This window comes from Anabrus simplex, chromosome 6 (assembly GCF_040414725.1).
Source record: "Anabrus simplex isolate iqAnaSimp1 chromosome 6, ASM4041472v1, whole genome shotgun sequence".
NCBI classification, from domain to species: Eukaryota; Metazoa; Arthropoda; class Insecta; order Orthoptera; family Tettigoniidae; genus Anabrus; species Anabrus simplex.
The window spans coordinates 327,519,675-327,543,655 of record NC_090270.1 but is presented as its reverse complement, the minus strand read 5'-3'; the positions used below and the strand labels follow the sequence as shown (position 1 = coordinate 327,543,655).

General features: G+C 38.5%; 1 protein-coding gene across 1 annotated transcript in view; it reads right to left on the bottom strand.

Moving 5' to 3' along the window:
- The window catches only part of LOC136876009 (alkaline phosphatase, tissue-nonspecific isozyme-like), a 317,503-nt gene that overhangs the window by 106,098 nt on the left and 187,424 nt on the right, over positions 1-23,981 (bottom strand). Inside the window, exon 2 of the mRNA XM_067149621.2 lies at positions 8,543-8,766. Within this exon, the coding sequence (XP_067005722.2) occupies positions 8,543-8,766 (224 nt within the window). The remainder of the gene's footprint in view (positions 1-8,542; positions 8,767-23,981) is intronic.

Below are 23,981 nucleotides of genomic sequence, written 5' to 3'. Positions count from 1 at the left end.
GAAAGGACTGGGGGTTTATAGTGAACAGGAACAGTTATTTTCTCTCCCACAATATACACAAGACGAATCGGACTGGAAATCGACCAACCTTGATGGGAATTCATTTCTAAATCGTTTTCTTATGTACATTTTTCGGTAGGATTATTAATAATGGAGATATCAGGAACGGTCTGTTTTGCAGGCTAAATCAATCGGACATAGTCCAAAATGTGTTTTACGTGTAGCAGATTATTTATCTTCTATCTATATAAATAAATTCATAACGACTGTGTGTCCGTACATTGACCATTTTGGCTAAATTTTCGTACAAGTGTAATAATAACAATATGCATATTAGCTATTGTTTCCTGTTAGTCCTCATTTTTAAACACCTCCCACCTCCCCGAAAGCACGATTATGGCACAATTTACCAGACGAGCTAGAAAATTTTATTTTGACGAAGTTGTATGTCTTAACCTACAGTCGACGGAAAGATTCCAAGATCTTTAAATATTTCATTTTTACCCCCGAAAAATATCGGAATACTGAGGCGATATCAACAACGGTGCAGACCTTCCTTTCGAGGTATTTCGCAGCTAAACGGTAAGTCGTATCACAAAACGGATGTCACAGTCCCAGTTCAATTTGGAGTGATCTACAACTTTGGTCCTATGACGTTTCGTCGTATCTCTATTCGTTATATGTTAGATTTGTCGCTATTTCTCGATTCTACTTACATTTTGCTCTTTGTACACATATAATTCGTAGTTCGAATCACTTATACAAAAGGTAGAATCATCTAATTCTACACAAGCATGGCCCACCCGGTATTCATACGTGAGCCAAATTCTATGTTTGTTGCTGTCATATTAGTACCCAAAATTAATACACTGTGAGAAAACCTTACCCAGATTTCGCCCTACTCAATGTATTTAACTCAATTTCACCAATAAATAAATGTGACAGGAGAAAATATCTTAAGACCAGCCAAGTAGACCGCTAAATGTGGCGTTTTATAGTACAATCAGTTTGTCGATATGACGTATCGTTTAGCAGCAATTAATAATTATGTAAATGAAGGTTTGCAATATTGTAAACATGCATATACTTCCTATGCCGATCTATACATATTCAGTGAGGTCGATTTGTAGCGAAGTAGAAGGGGTGTGTTTGCCACTATAATTAATATTTTGCATCGATAGTGACTCTCAGCAGGAGGGCGTCTTCTATTGTAATCATTACTCTCCACATGGACTTTGACTGGCGGTAGGAATGGGATCCTTCACCAATTCCTTTGTAACTAGCATTAGTAAGGAGGGACTACCATTGTAATTAATAATTCCCTTCTCGATTTGACTGGCAGAAGTCAAGGGAGCATGTAATTTTGTTCAGAACTCCCCTAACCGATTGTGTTTGGGAGTAGGCAAGTTTGTCCGCCATTATAAACAAATTTCCCCATCTAAAATATGACTGGCATTTAAGCATAGTGGCCTTGCTATTACAATGGAAACTCACCAAATCGGTATGAATGTCATTAAGTAAAAGGGTCTGTCCTTATAACGATAAGAGCACAACTCATTTTGACTGGCAGTAGGGAAGCTGTCTGCTATTATAATAAAAACTCCTCAACTTTAATCTGTCTGGAAATAGGAAAGGGCGCCTGCCATTGTAACGAAAACTCCCGAAATCGATTGTGACCACGGAGAGATAATAGGGCCTCCCATTATAATGAAAACTTTCTTACTCTATTGTGAATGGCAGTAGGCAAGTGAGCCTGCCATTATCATCACAACTCCACAACCCGCACTTTACTTTGTAAACAACGCATGCTGTTTCTGGATACATCTAAGAGGCATGCATTATAAGAAATCTCATTCACTGTATGTACAGTAATTTACTCCAATATCCGTATACAGCGTAGAATACCGTAGAGAAGCACGGGTATATTTGCTATTAGGATGATAAGTAAGGGATTGGAAATAATTTTCAAGGGAGATGTTTGATAAATTTCCAAATTCTTTACAGTTATTTAAGAAAAGACTTGCAAAAGAACTGTTAGGGAATTTTCTACCCGGGCGTCAGCCCTAAATGCAAGTACAGTAGAGTCTCGTTAATCCGAACTAACTGGGACCGGAGTCTGTTCGGAATACGAAATTTTCGGATTAACCGGAAAATATTTTCTAATAATAATGTTATTGTTTTTACGTCCCACTAACTACTTTTACTGTTTTCGGAGACGCCTAGGTACCGGGATTTTCTCCCATGGGAGTTCTTTTACGTGCCAGGAAATCTACTTACACGAGGCTGACGTATTTGAGCAGCTTCAAATACCACCGGACTGAGCCAGGATCGAACCTGCCAAGTTGGGATCCGGAGGCCAGCGCCTCAAGCGTCTGAGGAAAGTAGTTTCTACAATACAGTACAGTACATACTGTAATTTGAATTACCGGGCGAGTTGGCCGTGTGGTTAGGAGCACGCAGCTGTGAGCTCGCATCCGGGAGATAGTGGGTTCGAACCCCACTGTCGGCAGCCCTGAAGATGGTTTTCCGTGGTTTCCCATTTTCACACCAGGCAAATGCTGGGGCTGTACCTTAATTAAGGCTACGGTCGCTTCCTTCCCATTCCTAGGCCTTCCCTGTTCCATCGTCGCCATAAGACCTATCTGTGTCGGTGCGACGTAAAGCAACTAGCAAAAAAAAAAAAAAAAGTAATTTGAATTGTCCATTCTTTAGCAGTTACATTAATAAAATACTGTATAAAATTACAGTAAGGTAGTTAAGAACCTGTAGACCGGGCGAGTTGGCCGTGCGCGTAGAGGTGGGCGGCTGTGAGCTTGCATCCGGGAGATAGTGGGTTCGAATCCCACTGTCGGCAGCCCTGAAGATGGTTTTCCGTGGATTCCCATTTTCACACCAGACCATTGCTGGGGCTGTAACTTAATTATGGCCACGGCCGCTTTCTTCCAACTCCTAGGCCTTTCCTATCCCATCGTCGTCATAAGACCTATCTGTGTTGGTGCGACTTAAAGCCCCTAGCAAAAAAAAAAAAAAAGACCCGTAGAGTGGGAAACGACAAAGAAAATGACATTAGCGAGTGGATGAAAGCTGACTGTCATCAATTACGAACAGACCAAGTAATTGTAGCTATGGTGGAGAAAGAATCTGGAGTTGATGAGGAACAGAGTGACGACGAAAAAGACCGCAATGAACAACTAGTGTTACATTCAGATGCCACGGCCGTCTGAGAACTTGCCGTACGCTACGCCGAGCAACACTCCGCTGTTACGCCCACTGATATGTTTATGAGACGCTAGTTTAACACTGCATCGTCGAGTAGGTTCCAATCACTACGGCAAAAGAAACTAACAGTATTTGTAAAGATAAACGACCAGTGATTGATGGTTTATGATGTGTAATTATGTTTACATTAAGTTATTCTAGTAAAATATGCCTAATAAAAAGCAAGTAAATCTTTATTCCATAACATGTTCTTTCATGCCAATAGGGAGAATAAAAAAATGAATATTTCAGTTCGGATTAACCGGATTTTCGGATTAACGGGGTTTGGATTAACGGGACTCTAGTGTATATGGCAACTGAAATTGAACATAAGCAAAAATGTTATATGTTCTGCAGTGCACCAATATAGCTGAATATTTATCAGCCTCGTGAATAAAGCGATTTGATTTGATTTGATTTGATTTGATTTGATTTGATTTGATTTGATTTGATTTGATTTGATTTGATTTGATTTGATTTGATTTGATTTGATTTGATTTGATTTGATTTGATTTGATTTGATTTGATTTGATTTGATTTGATTTGATTTGATTTGATTTGATTTGATTTGATTTGATTTGATTTGATTTGATTTGATTTGATTTGATTTGATTTGATTTGATTTGATTTGATTTGATTTGATTTGATTTGATTTGATTTGATTTGATTTGATTTGATTTGATTTGATTTGATTTGATTTGATTTGATTTGATTTGATTTGATTTGATTTGATTTGATTTGATTTGATTTGATTTGACTCAGTATTTCACTGTTTTCAATGTTTAGGTATTGTACGAAGATAATGACTGGTAATACCGAGTATCGATCAGGTAATTAGCGGGTGATAGGGCAGAGGTTCTCCATAGACATACGTGGTCAGTACATTTTTGAACTCACTGGAGAATGTGCCCGTTACTTTCTAGAACTTATGTAAATACTGAAGACTGCAAATTCCATAGGGGATAAGAGTAAAACCAACATTTTTAGATGTAAAATATATATAGATATATATAAAATAACATGTCCTGACACTGACTGACTGACTGACTGACTGACTCATCATCGCCGCGTTAAAACTACTTCACATGAGGAAATTAAATTTTGGGATACATTTATATCAGAGTGCAGGTACTGCAGGTGCAGGATGTTTGGATATTCCGTCGCTAAGGGGTGAAAATTGGGGAGTGAATTGTTTAAATGAGTATATCTATATCTCTGTAACTTAAACGCTTACAGACGTAAACACTGCTATTTGGAATTTTCTTTAAAAAGAGAGTAACACGTATTTCTTTCGGAAAATCCCTTTAATGAGGAGGGAAAGAAGGTGAAAAATGGTTTGAACAACATTTATGGGGATACTCATATATCAAAAACTGAATATGCTACAGACATGAAAATTGGTATTTGGAATCTCCTTTAAAAATAAAGGAAGACGTATGTTTGTTTTTGGAAAATCCAGTTAATGGGGGATGAACAGGAGTGATAAAGGGGAAGAATTTTTAAAAACACTATATCTGTAGTATATCTCAGAAACGCAATATGTTACAGATGAAAAACATGGTATCTGGTATCTCCTGTAAAAGTAAAGAAAAATAGGTAATTTATTTTCGGAAAATCCACTTAAGGGGAATTAAAAAAGGGGGTGAATTTTTAAAATGAGAATATCGACAATGTATCTCAAAAACTCAACATATGAGAGACGTGAAAAATTATTTTTTTAATATTTTAAAAATAGAGAAACCTGTATTTCTTTTGTTTCCAGAGAAGCCACTTAAGAGTGGGGGGGACAGTAAAAAGAGGACTGAAATTTGGGGTTGAATTCTTTTTATTAGGATACTGATATCTCAAAAACTGAAGGTGTTACAGACGTAAAAATTGATATTTGGAATCTCTTTATACAATAAACGAATACGCATTTTCGGGGTGAATGAACTTAGGGGGAGGGGGAGGGAAATGAAAAAGGAGCTGAATTATTTTTATGAGGATACATATATCTCAAAAACAGAATATGTTACAGTCGTGACAATTGGTATTTGGAAGCTTCTTTCTTCTTTCTTTCTTGCGAACCGGCCAAACTTAGGACCACGCCAATACCACTTCACTTCCTTCTAATCATCCCTTCTTCCTTCCTCTTTCTCCACAGTGCCTTCATTCTTTCAGAATGTTGCGCTCTTCTCTCTTCAGTCCATCTTCCCCCTCTGCGCTCTTTCTTTTCTTCAACCAGAACTTTTATGTTGGAAAGTCTTTTCCTGAATTGGTCTCTATCACGACATTCTTCATCTGCAATTCCTAACCTCTTGAGTTCTTCCTTCATCTGCTTGGCATATCCCCCCTGGCTCTTCAAGTAGTATATTTTATTAAAAATTTGTTTATTTAACCTTGTTGGATCCATTCTGACCATGTGTCCATAGAATCGCAGCCGTCTTTTCCTTATTGTTGTTTCCAGGCCTTCTGTTCTTTTGTATATATATTTTGTATACATATTTTTTTTCGGAAAATTCAACTAACGGGGAACGTTGAAAGGGAGTGAAGAAAATTGAATTATTTTTATGTGGATACCTGTATCTCAAAAACTGTGAGTTGCAGACGTAAAAATTGGTATTTGTAATCTCCTTTAAAAATAAAGAAACACGTAATTTTTAGTTTTCGGAAAGCCCACTTAAGGGGGAAGGGGATCGAAAGAATGAGGATACTTCTATCTCAAAACTGAAAATGTTAAACAGACATGAACATTTATATTTGGTATCTTCTTTCAAAGTAAAGAAACTCCAATTATTTTGAGTTCGGAAAATCCACTTAAGGGCGGCTGAATGAACTGAAAAATTAGTTGAATTCTTTGTATGAGATACTTATATCTCAGAAAGTGAAGACGTTACAGACGTGAAATGTGATATTTTGAATCTCCTTTAAAAATAAACACGTATTCTCTGTTTTAGGAGAGTCAACTTAAGGGGTGATAGGGGTGGAAAGAAGTGGAGGAGAAGATGTTGAATTCATTTTATGAGGTTACTTATATCTCAAAAACTGAAGATAGGGATGTGAAAACTGGTAATTGGAATTGCCTGCAAAAATAAATAAAACACGCATTTTTTTAGGAAAATCGGCTTAAAATAATTGAAAAATCGGGGGAATTTTTAAAATTATTACCCATATATCTACAGTGGTTGTTAAAAACTTAACATGCTACAGACAGGAATCTTGGTATTTGTGAAAGCCCTTTAAAAACACTGGAACATATATTTTTTTCGGTAAAGGCACTTAACGGTGTGTGTGTGTGTGTGTGTGTGTGTGTGTGTGTGTGTGTGTTTGTGTGTGTGTGAAAAGGTGAAAAATGTGTTGAATTATTTCTTATGAGCGTACGTATATCACAAAAACTGAAGATGTTACAGCCGTGGAAATTAGTATTTGGAATCACCTTTTAAAAATAAATATGTATTTTTCGACTTAGGAGAGGGCTTTTCTCACATGTACAGTTATATGTCGCATGGTCATTTTAGCTCCAAACGGCAGTACCACAAACGCGGTTTGCAAAGAGTTTCTGGGGTAAATGAAAATAATTTTTTCGGTGAGTTTTTGTATTTTGGGGATCAGATATTCCTTTTATCAAATTACGAAATGCACTCGAACAAAGCCGCGGGTAACTGCTAGTATATATATGCTTTAGAGTGTATCAATATAGCTAAATATCTCTTTCATTCAGACTACAGGGTAATGACACATGGATTAAAACTAAGATACTTTAAATGGATTCGTAATACGCGCAAGCCATGTAATAACAAATGGAATCCAATTCTAACTTCATAAATAAAATAATTCCATACGGCTATTTCTTCCGCACTTAATGGTTAAAATTAAGCAATAAATGGATATTTAATCAAATTCAATTGAAAATAATGCACAAAGAGTATTCTGATGACGAGCACAGCACAGTGTTTCAAATGTTACTGTCACATTGACTATAGGCTATACATTTGTGCAGTAATATAAGAATTGCCCATCATATACAAATGTGACATGCGTGTATATACGGATAGTCTTACATAACTTAAATAATCAGATTTATTATCTAGATTACGGTGTTATGATCTCCTTTCAACACTAATCACGGAGCTCGATAGCTGCAGTCGCTTAAGTGCGGCCAGTATCCAGTATTCGGGAGATAGTGGGTTCGAACCCCACTGTCGGCAGCCTTGAAGATGGTTTTCCGTGGTTTCCCATTTTCGCACCGGGAAAATGCTGGGGCTGTACTTTAATTAAGGCCACGGCCACTTCCTTCCCAGTCCTAGCCCTTTCCTGTCCCATCGTCGCCATAAGACCTATCTGAGTCGGTGCGACGTAAAGCCAATAGCAAAAATAAGTAAATAAACACTAATCAGGTTGAAGAGTTTAACGAAGGAGGTTAATAAGAAATATGAGAATGAGTGATGCCTGTCCCGATTAATACTCCCGAGTCGATATAATCTGAAGGACACTAGAAGTATAAGTTACTATGGATCTTATCTATTCCCAGCTCACAAGGGATTAGAACACCTGCCACATAGGTAACTTATTTAAGATCAAAATCTTTCTTTCTTTCTTAATCTGTTTATTGTCCAGGGTTGGCTTTTCCCTCGGACTTAGCGAGGGATCCCACCTCTACCGCCTCAAGGGGAGTGTCGTGGAGCTTCAGATATCGGATCGGGGATACAACTGGGGAGAATGATCAGTACCTCGCCCAGGCGGCCTCACCTGCTATACTGAACAGGGGCCTTGGTGGGAGATGGGAAGATTGGAAGGGATAGACAAGGAAGAGGAAAGGAAGCGGCCGTGGCCTTAAGTTAGGTACCATCCCGGCATTTGCCTGGAGGAGAAGTGGGACACCACGGAAAACCACTTCCAGGATGGCTGAGGTGGGAATCGAACCCACCTCTACTCAGTTGACCTCCCGAGGCTGAGTGGACCGCGTTCAAGCCCTCGTACCACTTTTCAAATTTCGTGGCAGAGCCGGGAATCGAACCCGGGCCTTCGGGGGTGGCAGCTAATCACACTAACCACTACACCACAGAGGCGGACTAAAATCAAAATACCGGACGTATTGCTCCTCATTGTGCACTTGGAAAGTTGGGTACTGGGGTTTTTATATCCGTAGCTTGTCACATTTTCATATGGCATATTTTACATAGTGACTGTTGAGAATTCAGTTTCACTGTGCGGTACTATGATTGCGGATAACATTGTTCTACTATTCCTTTGGTTGAAAGAACTATGAAAAGCACAGGCAATAATTGTTGTTGTCATTACTTACTTTAGCTAAGGCCACGGCTGGAAACTTATCCCAAGCCAATTCGTATTCTTCTCCTTGGTATCCCAAACGTTGCCCTCGTAAGATCCTTGACGCGGTGATGGTGGCCAACCCCATGCCATCTCCTACCACAAGGATCACATTCTTTGCTCGAGGATGTGGACCACTTGTGTCTTGTAGTCGTCGTCTGATCTCCAAACGAGCCACCTCATACCAATACTCGCGATCTGAAATCATACAGCAGTTCACAATATTTAGCAGAATATAACGAGAAATCTTTCGAGGATGACATCCATTTAGCACTACTCAAAGCACACGCAGGTATTACTGAAGAGAGTAAGGCGATCTATAATATTGAGATCGACTTTCAACCTATTGGCATGCGTTCCGATTACAATGTGGTCTTGAAAATTCAATATTAATTGACGTGGTCCAAAAAGGGTTACTTGCACGTGCTTGACTGTGTGAAGGCAGTAGTGCCAGACCTGTAGCTTAACACCTTTCCAACAAAACAAATATGACCTACGCTACCATAGCTCAATTGGTAGAGGAACCGACGCTGAATCGGGCGGTTGTGGGTTCGAATCTCTCTGGTGTCCGTTTGGCCATTTTTGTTCTGTACTTAAGATATCTCCAAACCGCACTACATGTACGGTACAGGACCTAATAGGGTGAAAGTCGATTTCAATAACGACATGGTCGTGAAAATTCAACATTCATCGATCTATCATTTATTTTATCCTTCCAAATTACCATTTGTGTATAATAACATCAGTGTCGCAGTAGTGTTTCTAATTCGACGATTATAATCCTAGTACCTGCCTTTGCTGGCAAGACCTAGTGTTTACAGTGCACTAAGTCTTCTGGTTCAGGCTAGTACAATCTTGTTACTTTCATTGATCTGTCTGAGTCTTATCCTTGCCTTTGACAATATGAAAGTGACTGAGGTATGAGTGATGCTAGTAATACCATTACTTATGCAGCCAGTCCTTGCTATGAGTGGTGTGAAAATGTTGCTCATATGGTCGGTTGGTAGATGCATTTCAGTGGGCTTGATTGATTGATATGTAATAGCAAGTTCTGGCTCGGTGAGGAAAGCAACGGGAAACTACATCACCCCCATTTCCCTAGTACGCCTCTTCAGTGATGCCTAAGCCATCTATGACAGCTGTTGGCAGAGCTGTGGAGGGTCCAACCATCGTTAGGGCAGAGGACTGAACATGTATATATAGAATCCTAGCAGAGGCGTCTGTTTTAATTAAAACATAAAAAAGCAGTCCGCCTGTGTGGTGTAGAGGTTCATGTGTTTAGTTGCCTCCCCCGGAGGCATGGGTTCGATTCCCAGCTCTGCCACGGAATTTGAAAAAGTGGTACGGGGGCTGGAACGGGGTCCACTCAGCCTCGGGAGGTCAACTGAGTAGATGTGGGTTCGATTACCACCTCAGCCATCCTAGCACTGGTTTTCCGTGGTTTCCCACTTCTCCTCCAGGCAAATACCGAGATGGTACCTAACTTAAGGCCACGGCCGCTTCCATCCCTCTTCCTTGCCTATCCTTTTCAATCTTCCCATCCCTCCACAAGGCCCCTGTTCAGCATAGCAAGTGAGGCCGCCTGGGCGAGGTACTGGTCATCTTCCCCAGTAGTATCCCCCGACCAAGAGTATTTTATTAATAATTACTGTTTTAGTTGCTTATATTATAGGAAGTTTATTATTCCCAAATTAAAAGTGAATAAAATTGTTAAAAAAGGATAAATTATTCAAGTCACCAAGGCCAAAAACAATCTAAAGGAATGTGTAGATAATAAAATATAGTTCCCATAGGTTTTCTCCTACTACTATGGCGGCAATTATTCAACCAATATGATTAATAGAGGAATAAGCTATTAGTTTTCGTAGAGAACTTTGATTTAATCCCCCTAAAGATCCAATTAGTACTGAGGATAAAATAATTATTCTAATGAAAATGTTTATTATAGTCAAGCTACACAAAGATTATTTTTCACAATTTTATTGGGTATTTACTTTACCATTCTCCCTAGCTGAGCCCGAGGGAAAAACCGACCCTGGAGGGTAAACAGATTAAGAAGAAGAAGAAGACATACAAAGGCAGCACTCATTGAATCAGTATATGTTTTCGTATTGGTTTACCTTTAGAAACTTATAACATTTAAAATTAATTTGGATATTTCAGCAGGCATACGCGTTGAGATAATCGGCCTATTTGATGTAGAGGTAGCAATCTTTTCTTTATAACTAGGTGATGGAGGAAATTAAATGTCATTATTGCCTGAGATACGTTTAGTATACCATGTTGAGGCATTTGAAGCCTATTGATGACGAACAGAAGTACTTGCTAAATGTGAATATTCTAATTATTACTTCATTTAAGAACCTAAGCCTTAAATACAGCAGAGGTGTAGTAAATTCAATATGCAATATAGTAAAAATATTATTATCGTGTAAAAATATCGCAGAATGTTTAAAATCACATTGGAGGACCGCGTCGTCAACGATGAGGCACTCTGCCACGTCCTGAAATAATGCGAAATTCTATACCTTGCAAGGAGCAGAAAAGTGGCCTGATTTGGTCACAAATTCCGAAATGACAAAATTATAGTCCGACACAAACAACTGAACATAGAGAGGAAAGTAGAATGCAAAACCTGGAGTGGGCAAAAGGCGTAATAATAATAATAATAATAATAATAATAATAATAATAATAATAATAATAATAATAATAATAATAATAATAATAATAATAATAATGTTATTTATTTTACTTCTCGCTAACTACTTTTGACGGTTTTCAGAGACGCCAAGGTGCCGGAATTTTGTCACGCAGAAGTTCTTTAACGTACCGATAAATAAAATGGTGTATGGCTTTTAGTGCCGGGAGTGTTCAAGGACATGTTCGGCTAGCCAGGTGCAGTTCTTTTTATTTGACTTCCGTAGGCGACCTGCTTGAAATTATAAGACGACACATACACTCAGCCCTCGTGCCAGCGAAATTAACTAACCATGGTTAAAATGCCCGACCCTACCGGGAATCGAACCCGGGACCCCTGTGGCAAAAGGCCAGCACGCTAACCATTTTGCCATGGAGCCGGACTGCGTGCCGATAAATCTAAGGACACGAGGCTGGAGTATTTGAGCACCTTCAAATACCACCGAACTGAGCCAGGATCGAACCTCCCATCTTGGAGTCAGGAGGCCAGTGCTCTACCGTCTGAGGTACTCAACACGGCGACAATTTTATCCTTGGCATGAAGCTTCCGACACTGGTTTGAAATTCTCGACACGGCAAGTATGATATGGGAAGCGCGGAATAGGAATAAATAGTTAGTCCATTATGGATGGTAAAGTTCTGTGAAAGAAAAAATCTTGCAGAGAAATCTGGTTATTAATGAGTTCAGACTAATTCACTGTCACGATGTAGTGGTGTGTAGTGGGGGATGAAATTGAAGTCTATTGTGCGTTCTAACAAAGCACCCTTCTACTTGGGCAAAACGTATGATTTCATCATTGCCAAGCAACTGTCTGGTGCGTGGCGTCGTCAGGACTGCACTTGCACAAGTCGTAGTTTACCTAATCAAAGTATCATGCTCTGCCTTTTTCCTTATCCGTACAACCATCAAACTTGTCCATTGATATTTGGTCCCTATCATGTCATGATATCTGTTCGACTTCTGCTCTTTGAAATGAACGGATTAATTTTCAGTTACGAATGAAGAGATACTGAATCGAATTGGTGAGAGGAGATCGATTTGGCTAAATTTGACAAGAAGAAGAGATAGAATGATAGGACACATCTTAAGACACCCAGGACTTGTGCAGTTGGTTTTTTAAGGAAGTGTAGGTGGTAAGAACAGTAGGAGTAGACCAAGGTTTGAATATGACAAGCAGATTAGAGCCGATGTAGGATGCAGTAGTTGTATAGAAATGAAAAGTTTAGCACAGGATAGGGTGGCGTGGAGAGCTGCATCAAACCAGTCTATGGACTGATGACTCAAACAACTATAGTGAGTTTCTCTCATCGGTTGGCCGGCAGGTGGGTCTAACTGATCTGCCTCCCCTTGACTCATCACTTCCCGCTTCACAGCGCAGTGACAGCACGGGAATGTCCGCACTTCGCAGTTCAGGTCCGTGTGTTAAGTGTTGATCTGTCGCTCCAACTGTTCTTGAGTTGTGAAGTGTTACTTCGGGGTATAATTCTCATAATGCCTCTACATGTGTACACGGTAGAGGGAAGGGTATTTACGAACGATAATTATGTAAAAACAGAGCCTTGGACGGAAGTTGATAGGCGATGTGTAACACAATTTCCAGGTGTACGCCCTCCACTACACAAAGATTTGAGGAAAAGACTTGCTAAGTGTTACATTTGGAGCATAGCGCTGTATGGCGCAGAGACTTGGACATTGAGAAAGAAAGATGAGAGAAGATTGGAGGCACTAGAGATGTGGGTATGGAGGAGAATAGAACGAGTGAAATGGGAAGACCGGGTAAGGAATGAGGAGGTATTACGAAGAGTTGGAGAGGAACGAAGTATGTTACAAATCATTAGAAGGAGAAAAATGAACTGGATCGGACATTGTGTGAGGAGGGACTCTTTACTGAAAGAAGGAATAGAAGGAATGGTGAAAGGCAAACGAGGAAGTGGAAGGAAAAAATATCAAATGTTGGACAATAACCAAGGAAATAAATATTCGGACATGAAAAACTTGCCGCAGGACAGGCAACAGTGGAAGAGGTTCATCCCATGGCAAGACCTGCCATAAGACAGAAAACCTAGATGACGATGATGATGCCCTCCACATAGAGATACCGTGCGGAAACCCGTAAACAAATTGAGAGGAAGTGGTTCTTTACTCGATAAGAAGCGAAGTGTTAGAAAATGTGTACTTAGAGAAGACAATGAAATGAAATCGCAGAAATATTAGAACATTCACCTACGAAATCCCCAAGACGACTTAGACAAGAACCCGGGGATTCGAGGAGCCCAGCATGACACGCTACGAGAATGTAAACATCCCCTGTCATAAGGTCCGTGCTTATTTTCTTAATTCTAAATTATTAATTTTTATTTTCTCAATTTCAATTCTTATCGCATGTCATGCACGGATAATGTGAGCGGAGTGTTGTTCTTGTTGCCATGCCGCTGAGCGGGCAGTGATGAGTCAACGGGAGGCCAACCGATAAGAGAAACTCACTGTGCCATTACCTTGCACTAAGTTATGGAGAATTTGTTTACTGTACCACCTTGAACATTAAGAACAGTCCACTCCATCGTCACACAGTAGATCGTCTGATCAGTCAACTGTTGGTAAAATCTTGAATATGACCAAAAAGACTTGTACCATTCCAAGAAACTACCTGGATGTTTAAGTATTATTAGAGCACAATTAATTTGGTTACGATCTATATTCGTTGAATATACTATCTTATATTGTCTTCTTCTTCTGTGAATCTGTCTTGAGACAGGTATCAACTGGACAGCGTCCATGATTCTCTGTCCTGAGCATCCTGTTCAGTTGTTCATAACTTCTCCCTTGTTTGACATCTGTAAACTTTCCAAATTTTCTTCTTCCTCTTCCTTTTCTTCCATCTATTTTTCCCTCCATCACCCTCTGTTGAAGACAGTTTGTACGTAGTATGTGACCCAACCAGGATACTTTCCTCTTCCTTATCGTTTTCAACATGTGTCTATTCTCTCCTACTTTTCTTAGCACATCATCATTTGTCACTTTATGTGTCCACTTCTTCTCCACAACCATATTTCAAAACTTTCCAAATACTTTGTTTCCATCTTTCTTATATTTATGACCTAAAAGTTCACCTATTGAAAAAAGTTTCACTCAGCAGATTAGTTTTATCAAAATACATAAATAGCATAGAAAGGTAAGAATAGCAAATAGCACAGTTTGAAAGAGAAAATCTTAATTTTCGTTAGACCTTTCAGTATTATGATGAAAAGGTATGTAATGAATCTATGAGTACTTGCGTGAAGGCCAATCCATGAAGGCGTTATTTGCCATGCAGCATGTATCACATGCATTAATCCAGGAGTTGGGGATGAATGCGCTGAGCAATCAGTCTCATTGTAGTAAATAAAACAGGTAAAACATAGTTTAAAATGTATCGTCTCATATTTTCGGTTGGTTCATGTTAAATATTTAACGGAAATACGTTACCATTCCTAATACAGACAGAAATGTACCTAGTAGTGAGTATTATTTTCATCATTGCAGTTCTGAGTAGAATTCTAAGCATTCGGGCTGGTATGGATATACTAGTTGTACAAATAAATAACCATCCGATCATTTTCCTGGTGTGAATGTATAAATCCCGAATAATGTTACACACAAACTACCCGTGATCAAAGCAGCATTCGAGCATTTCCTAGAATTTCATCATTTATGAACAGTATTTGTATTCACGCTTACGAATGTCGAAAATCCTTTCGGAGCAATGCCAATAGAAATAGAATGGGTATCTTTATGGAATGCGAACCTGCTTATCGAAACAGTTTCTTTTGTTCAATCGGAAGCAACTGTAGAACTATTAAAACGTTATTTCAAAATAAATGTTTGCACAAGAACGTAAGTATGCAGTTTAGTCGAGGGAAAAATAACACAAACTAGTAAGAAATATGAAAATAAAGTAATGTTGCTGAAAGTTATCTTTATTATATATGAACTAATATTAAAATTCCAGTTAATTATTTTATTGCGTGTCTGAAACATGTTCACAACAGAGTTAATATAGCATCGTAAGACGTCGAAGCGATGATCTCCTCCGATTAAGTAATTGCTTTGACTATCGAATTACGTAACACAACATCCTGCCTTATTAGCTAAGGTACTAATCATAGATCAAACACGGTGATGAAAAGAGACTTAGATTTCTAATTAGCCGTCTCACTGCAGGCTAATTGAATGAATATTGGATACCAAACTACAATAACTTTATATTTTGCCTCTTCATATAACAGTTCGTTCACTCCTCCCACTGATTAACTATTTGTCAGTGAGTCATCAGAGAAATATTTTTAGATCGTAAGAGATCAATCCTTCGTTTCCAGGTTGATTTATTTCCTTTCAGTTCTGCAGGGAATATCTGTACGGTCTGCATTCAAATGTACGATGAGCAATGTGATAGGTAAAACACTAAATACTAAAATGAACTAAGTCTCGTCTCTCCTGCCTCGGACAACCGAAGTTAGAAAAAGGAGATTCCTAATTGATCATTTACCCCCCACATTAAATAAGCAATTAAAATTTTTTATATTGAGTATAAAAAAGAAATTAGGGAAAATTATTAATCTCTTCAGTATCTTCTCTGTATTGGGCAATAATAACGAGGTTTTGTAACCATGTATGTACATAATACAAATTTTTATTCACAGGTATGGAACAGTATAGAGTCAAAGTCTACGATAAGTAAGGGAGAGAATAATTATAATTTTAGTACCTTATTCTGTTTTTTTTAATATTTGTCCAGTTTGGTTAATTTTACGGAACTACAAACTATGTCTTTGTCAGCTTTACGAGGTTCCATTTCATTACTGAGAAATCTTTGCTACATGTTATAACCCTTATATTTTATGGACAATATGTGAATAATGCAATCAACCAAATTATTGTAAATCAAAATATAATTTCATTTGTTTTGTTATGCTTTGTACATTATGGTAACCTTCGGTTGAGGAAAGTTTTAGGAAAAAAAAAAAAAAAACTAAATAGTAGTATTTTTGTTCATTGATATGACCTCCGTAGTGTATTACTTTCTAATAAGGTTTTTTGTTTGTCTGTTTGTTGGTTTTTTAGTTTGTTTGTTTTGACTGAAATACTGTAGGTATTTGCCTAATTGGCAATATACTGTATATATTAACTGCAGGTGAGTTGAATGAGAAAAGTCATTCATTATCACAAACTATCCACTACATGTCCGTATCGATATGACAATCTAACAATCAAAGAAATATTTAACCACCTAATCGATACTTCTATTTGCCTTTGGCAATTTTATAAAATCATTAATAGTATATGTTTTGACCGCTTTGCAGTCATCATCAGCTGTATCTAAATAAGCTTAGATGTAAATAAGGTAACAGTATGCACAATATATGATAATTTATCATGGGAAACTTAATTTTTTTTGTCTATTATCGGAGAATGGTGGTGGTGAGGGGGGGGGGTTGAAGGGGGGGGAAGGAATGTTAAAAAAGTGATTAATAACTTGTCATTAACTAAAATATTGTTAAAAATTCCTCTTCTTCAATAAGAAGATAAAAACGTCTTTTAAGTCTCTTTGTTAGATTCTGCTCGGAACCGTGCTTGAAAAGCACTTATTAACTTTTCATCAACTAATTACTTAAGATGTTATTGAAGTATAATTAAAACTTATTCTTAACTAAAGTATTAATAAAAACCTATGTCAACTTCCATTCGAGGAGTAAAAATCTTCTTTGTAAAATCTTCTTTGAAGGCTTGTTGAAATAGGTGATTAACTTGCTTTTCTTATTGCCAAAGGTAGATTCTTAGAATGCCCTTGCATCTCAATGTTGGGATGTTCTTGGAAGTTATTATATCCATAGACCATATAGACCTAAGTGGGCAGCTTGTAACACGACCCCTGTCTGGATTTACGTCTTTAATTCCCGCTATCTTGGGTGTGGGTCTGTGCCCTCCGTCCTCGATCTGATAGCAGAAAGTAATACGTGAATCCAGATAGGGATCGTGTTACAAGCTGTCGAATTGTATGGTGTATGAATAATTCTAAACACATTCCAACATTGAGATGAAAAAATCTACCTTTGGCAATAAGAAAAGCAAGTTAATCAGCATTTTTCACAAGCCTTCAAAGAAGGTTTTATAAAGAAGGTTTTAATTCCTCGATTGGAAGCTGTCATACTTTTTATTAATTTTTATTTAAGAATAAGTATTATACTTCAATAACATCTTACGTAGTTAGTTGGCGAAAAGTTAATCAGTGCTTTTCAAGTACGCTTCCGAGCAGAAGCAAAAAAAAAAAAAAAAAAAAAAAAAAAAAAAGAGACTTAAAAGACGTTTTTATCTTGTTATTGAAGAAGAGAACTTTTTTAAAAATATTTCAGTTAAGGACAAGTTACTAATCACTTTTCAAGCATTCTTCCTCCCCTCCAATACTCCCCCCCTCCACCCTCAGCACCACCATCCTCCCCTAATAGACAAAACTTTTTAAGTTTCCCATGATAAATTATCAAGGCTAATATGAGAACATATACTGTGCATACATTTTACCTTATTTACACCCAAGCATACGTGAATGTAGCTGATGATGACTGCAAAGCAGTCGAAACATGTACTATTAATGACGTTATAAAATTACCAAGAGCAAATAAAAGTATCAATTAGGTGGCTAAATATTCCTTTATTGTTAAAAAGTCATTCATTCATACATTCATTCATCATTCATTCATTCATTCATGAAACTCTCTCCCAAACTGGTGGTTATGCGTAACTGGGAGAGATAACGTTTCTTGTTTTAATTCAGTCCATTTATTCATCCACTCAATCAAACATTCATTCACCCATTCATTCAGTATTCACTCATTCATCCAATCAATCACTAATTTATTGATGTCCGGCTCCATGGCTAAATGGTGCTGGTCTTTGGTCACAGGGGTCCCGCGTTCGATACCCGGCAGGGTCTGGAATTTTAACCATAATTGGTTAATTCCCCTGGTACGGTGACTGGGTGTATGTGTAGCCTTCATCATCATTTCATCCTCATCAAGGGGCGCAAGTCGCCTACGGGTGCCATCCTTTTTGAAAAACTAAATAAGTTTTAGTTTTTATATTTTCAACTTCAACATTAATAATTAAAAACACTCATTTTTAAAACTCACTATATACGTCAGTTGGTTGAAAAGGCACATGAATTTAGAATTCCTGTGTTTCTGTGCTTCATTGACTACCAAAAGGCCTTTGATTGTGTTTTGTGGCCGAAGTTGTGGTGTATTCTAGAGGAAATGGGAATTCCATCTCATCTCATTTCACTTATAAAAGGCTTTTTCGATAACAGCTTGGCCAAAGTCAGTGTTGATTGTGATCTATCATCAAGCTTCAAAGTCTCCAAATGTGTTGAGACAAGGATGGATCTTATCACCTCAATTGTTTAACATCTATGGTGAATATATCATGAGGCATGTCCTCGACAGTTGGGAAGGAGGATTTTCGAATGGTGGGAAGAGAATTAATAACCTCCGTTTTGCAGACTACACCACAATTGTAGCCAGCAGTGTACAGAAGTTTGTCGAGATAATGGGTCGTGTACAACAGACAAATCAAATTCTTGGCGTGGAAATTAATTGAAGCAAGACAAAACTAATGATTGTCAACAAAGGTGCAGAGATTCAGCTGCCACAGCACCTGAACAATCTAACAAAGAGTCTGTCAGTTCCCTTATCTTGGTTCAATAATCGATGATACAAGTAGCTGCGAAAAATAAATCAAACGCCGCATCATTCTAGGACGTACAACTATGGCAAAATTAAAGAAGATCTGGAAATATAGAGCAATATCTATGAATACGAAGAAAAGATTATCAATTCTCTTGTGTTCTCGATATTCCTGTATGGATGCGGAACTTGGAGCATAAAAGCTAAAGACAGGAATTGAATCAATGCCTTTGAAATGTGGTGTTGGGGAAGGATATTGCGAACACCGTGGACAATCAGGCGAACAAATGATTCTGTCATCCAGGAAATTGGAATACAAGAAAGTCTATGCCAATTTGTGTACCAGAGAATCCTGTAATTCTTTGGTCACATTATGAGAAAAGAGGATGACAACGTGGAAAAAATAATTGTTCAAGGAAAAGTTTCTGGTACAAGGACACGAGGACGGGTCGCAAAAATGTGGGTTGATCAAGTAAGAGAGATCATGGGCTTACCATGTCCAGAAAACGCAAGTACGTACAGAATGGTATCAGCTTATAAAGGAAACAACAAAGTCCTTGGGTCACGATACTCAGTCATGAGTGGAACGACTGAAGAGGGAGATATAAAAAAACACGCAAAATTTCTTCTAGTTTAAAAAAATATTAAGTTATCAAAGGTAAACACACAAACAAAAACAAAATGTAATTATAAGTTCCAAACGGCATACAGTTCCGTCAGACTCCGAACACTCAGAGATTATTCCCTTCCTGCCAGGCCTCATAGGTCACAGTCATTTATAGCTAGTGTGGAATTTGTGATGAAAGATTTGAAGCTTTGTCTTCAATGCTTTACTTGTTACGACAGCGTAAGTGAAAGATAAATAATGTTATATCTGATTAAGCGAATGCATGTACCATGCGTCGCACATGCGACGTTGACATTCTAGAGCAACGTTTGGCAGTTCTAGGGTGATGACCAAATAGGAGATTCAACATACTCAGCCGTGATGATCAAGGACGATCAAACCAGAAGCGGATAGAGGGAGAGGATAGGGAGGGCTTTGCCCCCACCCCCTCCCCTCTAGTTACATTTAAAAGTAAAATGTTTGATTAAACTTTGAAATTGTCGGATCGAATATGTCAGATACATTTATTCGAACCCAATCACTGATTTTAAATGAGCAATCTCTGGTATATTTCATACTGCTTCAGCCATCAACTGAAGTTGTGAATTACAAGAATCTCTGATATTAGGTGAATTCACAATGTATTAGGGATTATCTCATCACTATTAACATTTGTCTCTGGTTCTGCGAAAAAGAATGTCAGCTCTTCAAAAGTGTTATTAGTGAACCTAACATCAGTGAGTCAAAAATGACCAAGTTAAAAGCATTTTGTCCTACTAATTGGGTAGAAATATATGATAATTTCATTGTATTTTAGGAACGAAAGTTACACGTTGTAAACTTTCTTGAACAAACGGAAGAAGGTACAGATGGTGAGACGTTAAGTAAAGCTGCGGCTTTGAGAACAAGTGAATTTATCATTGGTTTGGAAACAGCTGTTCATCACTCTTTGGCCCACACTTTGAAACTATGCAAGTGCTTGCAAGATCCTAAGCAAAATTTATCATCTGCATTGCTTTGAATTACCACCATAATAGTAAGTTTGAATATAATGATAAAAATTGCCGATTAAAAGTGGAAAGGCATTTTTATTGCAGCAAGTGATATGAATGCTTCAATGAGTGAATAAATACGTCTCCCACGTAACTGTGACAGTCAACCTAAAAAAGGTATGCGTCAACTGCGGATCCAGAGGAATACTTCAGGAAGTTAGGTGTCAACAAAGTGACCCCTTTAGAAGGGGTTATTCTCAGTATATCTTAAAGTTTTCTGTAGACAAAATTATTAATACATTAATGTTATTGTTTTTACGTCCCCCTAACTACAGAATCGAACCTGCTTAATTGGGGTCAGAAGGCCAGAGCCTCAACCGTCTGAACCACTCATCCCGCCAAACGAATTTATTAAAGCAACAGAGATGTATGAAGCAGACTGCACATCAACAAATGCTTAATTAAGATCAGAAATGTCACTATCACCTCTCATTCAGAAGAGAGAATAAGGTAAAATATTTGCATGATAAGAGCTCTATGCCATGAGGACTTCCTACCAAACATTACACTACATCTGCAAATATTTGCCACCCTGCCAGTCATGATAGCCCCTACAGAGACAAGTTTCTCAGCCCTTCGTAAGCCAAAAACCTACAGAGAACCGGCATAATGACCTTATATTAGGAAACAACCAGAAGGGAAGGGCAATACATGTTCAAGATGTCTTCCGTCAAAACCACGAAGCTGGATATTTCTAACTAGTCAAATGTTGATTGATGTGCACTGCTAATACGTAACTGTACATAATCAAGTTGATGTAGTACTTTAAACATTACTTAATGGAATTTTCTGGTGAAATAAATATCAGCAAATTACCTTAACTAGGGTTTACAGGTACTGTAACAATTTTCCTAAAATAAACTTGGAAAACTTAATTTTTTCTTCCTTTCTTTCTTTCTTTCTTTCTTCCTTTTATAATCTGTCTACTCTCCAGGATTGGTTTTTCCGTAGGACTCAGTGAGGGATCCCACCTCTATCGCCTCAAGGGCAGTATTCTGGATCGTGAGACATTGGGTCGGGGTATACAACTGGGGAGGATGACCAGTGCCCGGCCCAGGCGGCCTCACCTGCTGTGCTGAACAGGAGCCTTTTTTTTGGGGGGGCGGTAAGATTTGAAGGGATAGACAAGGGAGAGGGAAGGAGGCGACTGTGGTTCCGTTAGGTATCATCCCGACATTTGCCTGGAGGAGAAGTGAGAAACCAGGGAAAACCACTTCCAAGGTAGCTTAGGTGGGAATCGAACCCACCTCTACTCATATTACCTTCATAGGCTGAGTGGGCACCATTCCAGCCTTCGTACCACTTTTCAAATTTCGTGGCAGAGCCGGAAATCGAACCCGGGCCTCCGGGAGGTGGCAGCTAATCACTCTAACCACTACACCACAGAGGCGGACGGAAAATTCCATCTCTACGGAAACAAAACATCCAAATTACTCGTTTTTACTTTGCATTATGGTAATTTTTATATTTATCTCCTCCCTTTAGGGAATCCTGAATTCGCCTCTGATCACAACGGCAATTTCCATTCAGTTAACTTTAAAGAATCACTTGGAGCAATCCTTCTGCACAATCAAGACGACATACTCTGATTTTCTTGTCCTTATACAGTAAAAATTTCTGTAGCAATTCCAGTGTTTGAAGTATTGTAATTCTAGTTTGTCGTGTTTTTTTTTCTTTTTGCTAGTGGTTTTACGTCCCACCGACACAGATAGGTCTTATGGCGATGGGATAGGAAAGGATGGAGTTGGAAGGAAGCGGCCGTGGCTTTCATTACGGTACAGCTCCAGTGTTTGCCTGGTGCAAAAGTGGGAAACCAAGGAAAACCGTCTTCAAGGGCTGCCGACAGTGGGATTCGAACCCACTACCTCAGGATGCAAGTTCTCAGCCACGCGCTCCTAACCGCACGGCCAACTCGCCCGGTGTAATTCATTTTGAAGGAAAAAGTAAACTCATTAATATTGTTTTTTTACAATTGGCTTTACGTCGCATTGGCGCAGATGGGTCTTATAGCGACAATGGGAAAGGAAGCGGCTAGGAGTTGGAAGAAATCGACGTGGCCTTGGCTGAGGTACAGCCTTAGCTTTTGCCTGTAGCCTGCTGTGAAAATGAGAAAGCATGGAAATCCATCTTCGAGGCTACAATCTGACGGGTACGTGACTCAATCCGCACAGCCACAGAAAATGATACTGATTTAGGTCATGGAATAAAGATTGTTTGTTTCGTTTATTCATAAAGATTGATCCTATACACAGAGACTTCATCGCCCACAATCTTTTCAGGAAGCCAAGTAAGCCAAGCACCATAATTTAGTCATGAATCTAGCTAGTTACGATCTATGAAAATCAACTCTTAGGCTGTATTCCTCAAGTCAAATAGTGGCAGTATTATTGACCTTCATGTTTTATTATTTAGCCTCCATGGCTCAGGCGGCCAAATCGATCTCCTCTGACCAATTCGATTCAGTAACTTTTCATTCGTGATTCGATCCATCCACCGTACCTTCAGCATTTTTCTGTAACACCACTTTTCAAAAGCTTCCATTCTCTTCTGTTCTCTTTCTATTCTCATGGCCTGTGAATATGAAATTCCTATCTCTAGTTTTCAAGGTGTTCTGGTTTTTATGTCATGAGTGTATATATAAAATGGGAGTTAAATGAGAATTATATTTTTGTATTGGTAGTGTCCGACTCGTTGGCTGAATGGTCAGCGTACTGGCCTTCGGTTCAGAGGGTCCCGGGTTCGATTCCCGGCCGGGTCGGGGATTTTAACCTTAATTGGTTAATTCCAATGGCCCGGGGGCTGGGTGTTTGTGCTGTCCCCAACATGCCTGCAACTCACACACACCACACATAACACTATCCTCCACCACAATAACACGCAGTTACCTACACATGGCAGATGCCGCCCACCCTCGTCGGAGGGTCTGCCTTACAAGGGCTGCACTCGGCTAGTAATAGCCACACGAAATTAATTATTGGTAGTGTCCACAGTAAGAATGGTATTCAATTTTTTATTTTATATCATATTTGTCCGTTGGTCTCTATGTATGTATGTATGTATGTATGTATGAGAAAATGGCTCCACAGAATTTAATGGAAATCGTTATATAAAATTGGAAAATGAGGTACTACAATATAGGATATAAATAATTTTATTCACGCTGAGTCGAATGGTAGTTTAAGGAAAGGACTAAAATTTAATTCTCAAATATCTAAGTTATCATTGATTCTATTGATAAATACTGCGTAAAAATGTTGTAGAAAATTCAATTTTTGATCATTTGTATCCAAAAGTGTTTTACTGTGGCTGCTATCATATTAGAGATATCAAGGAATTTACA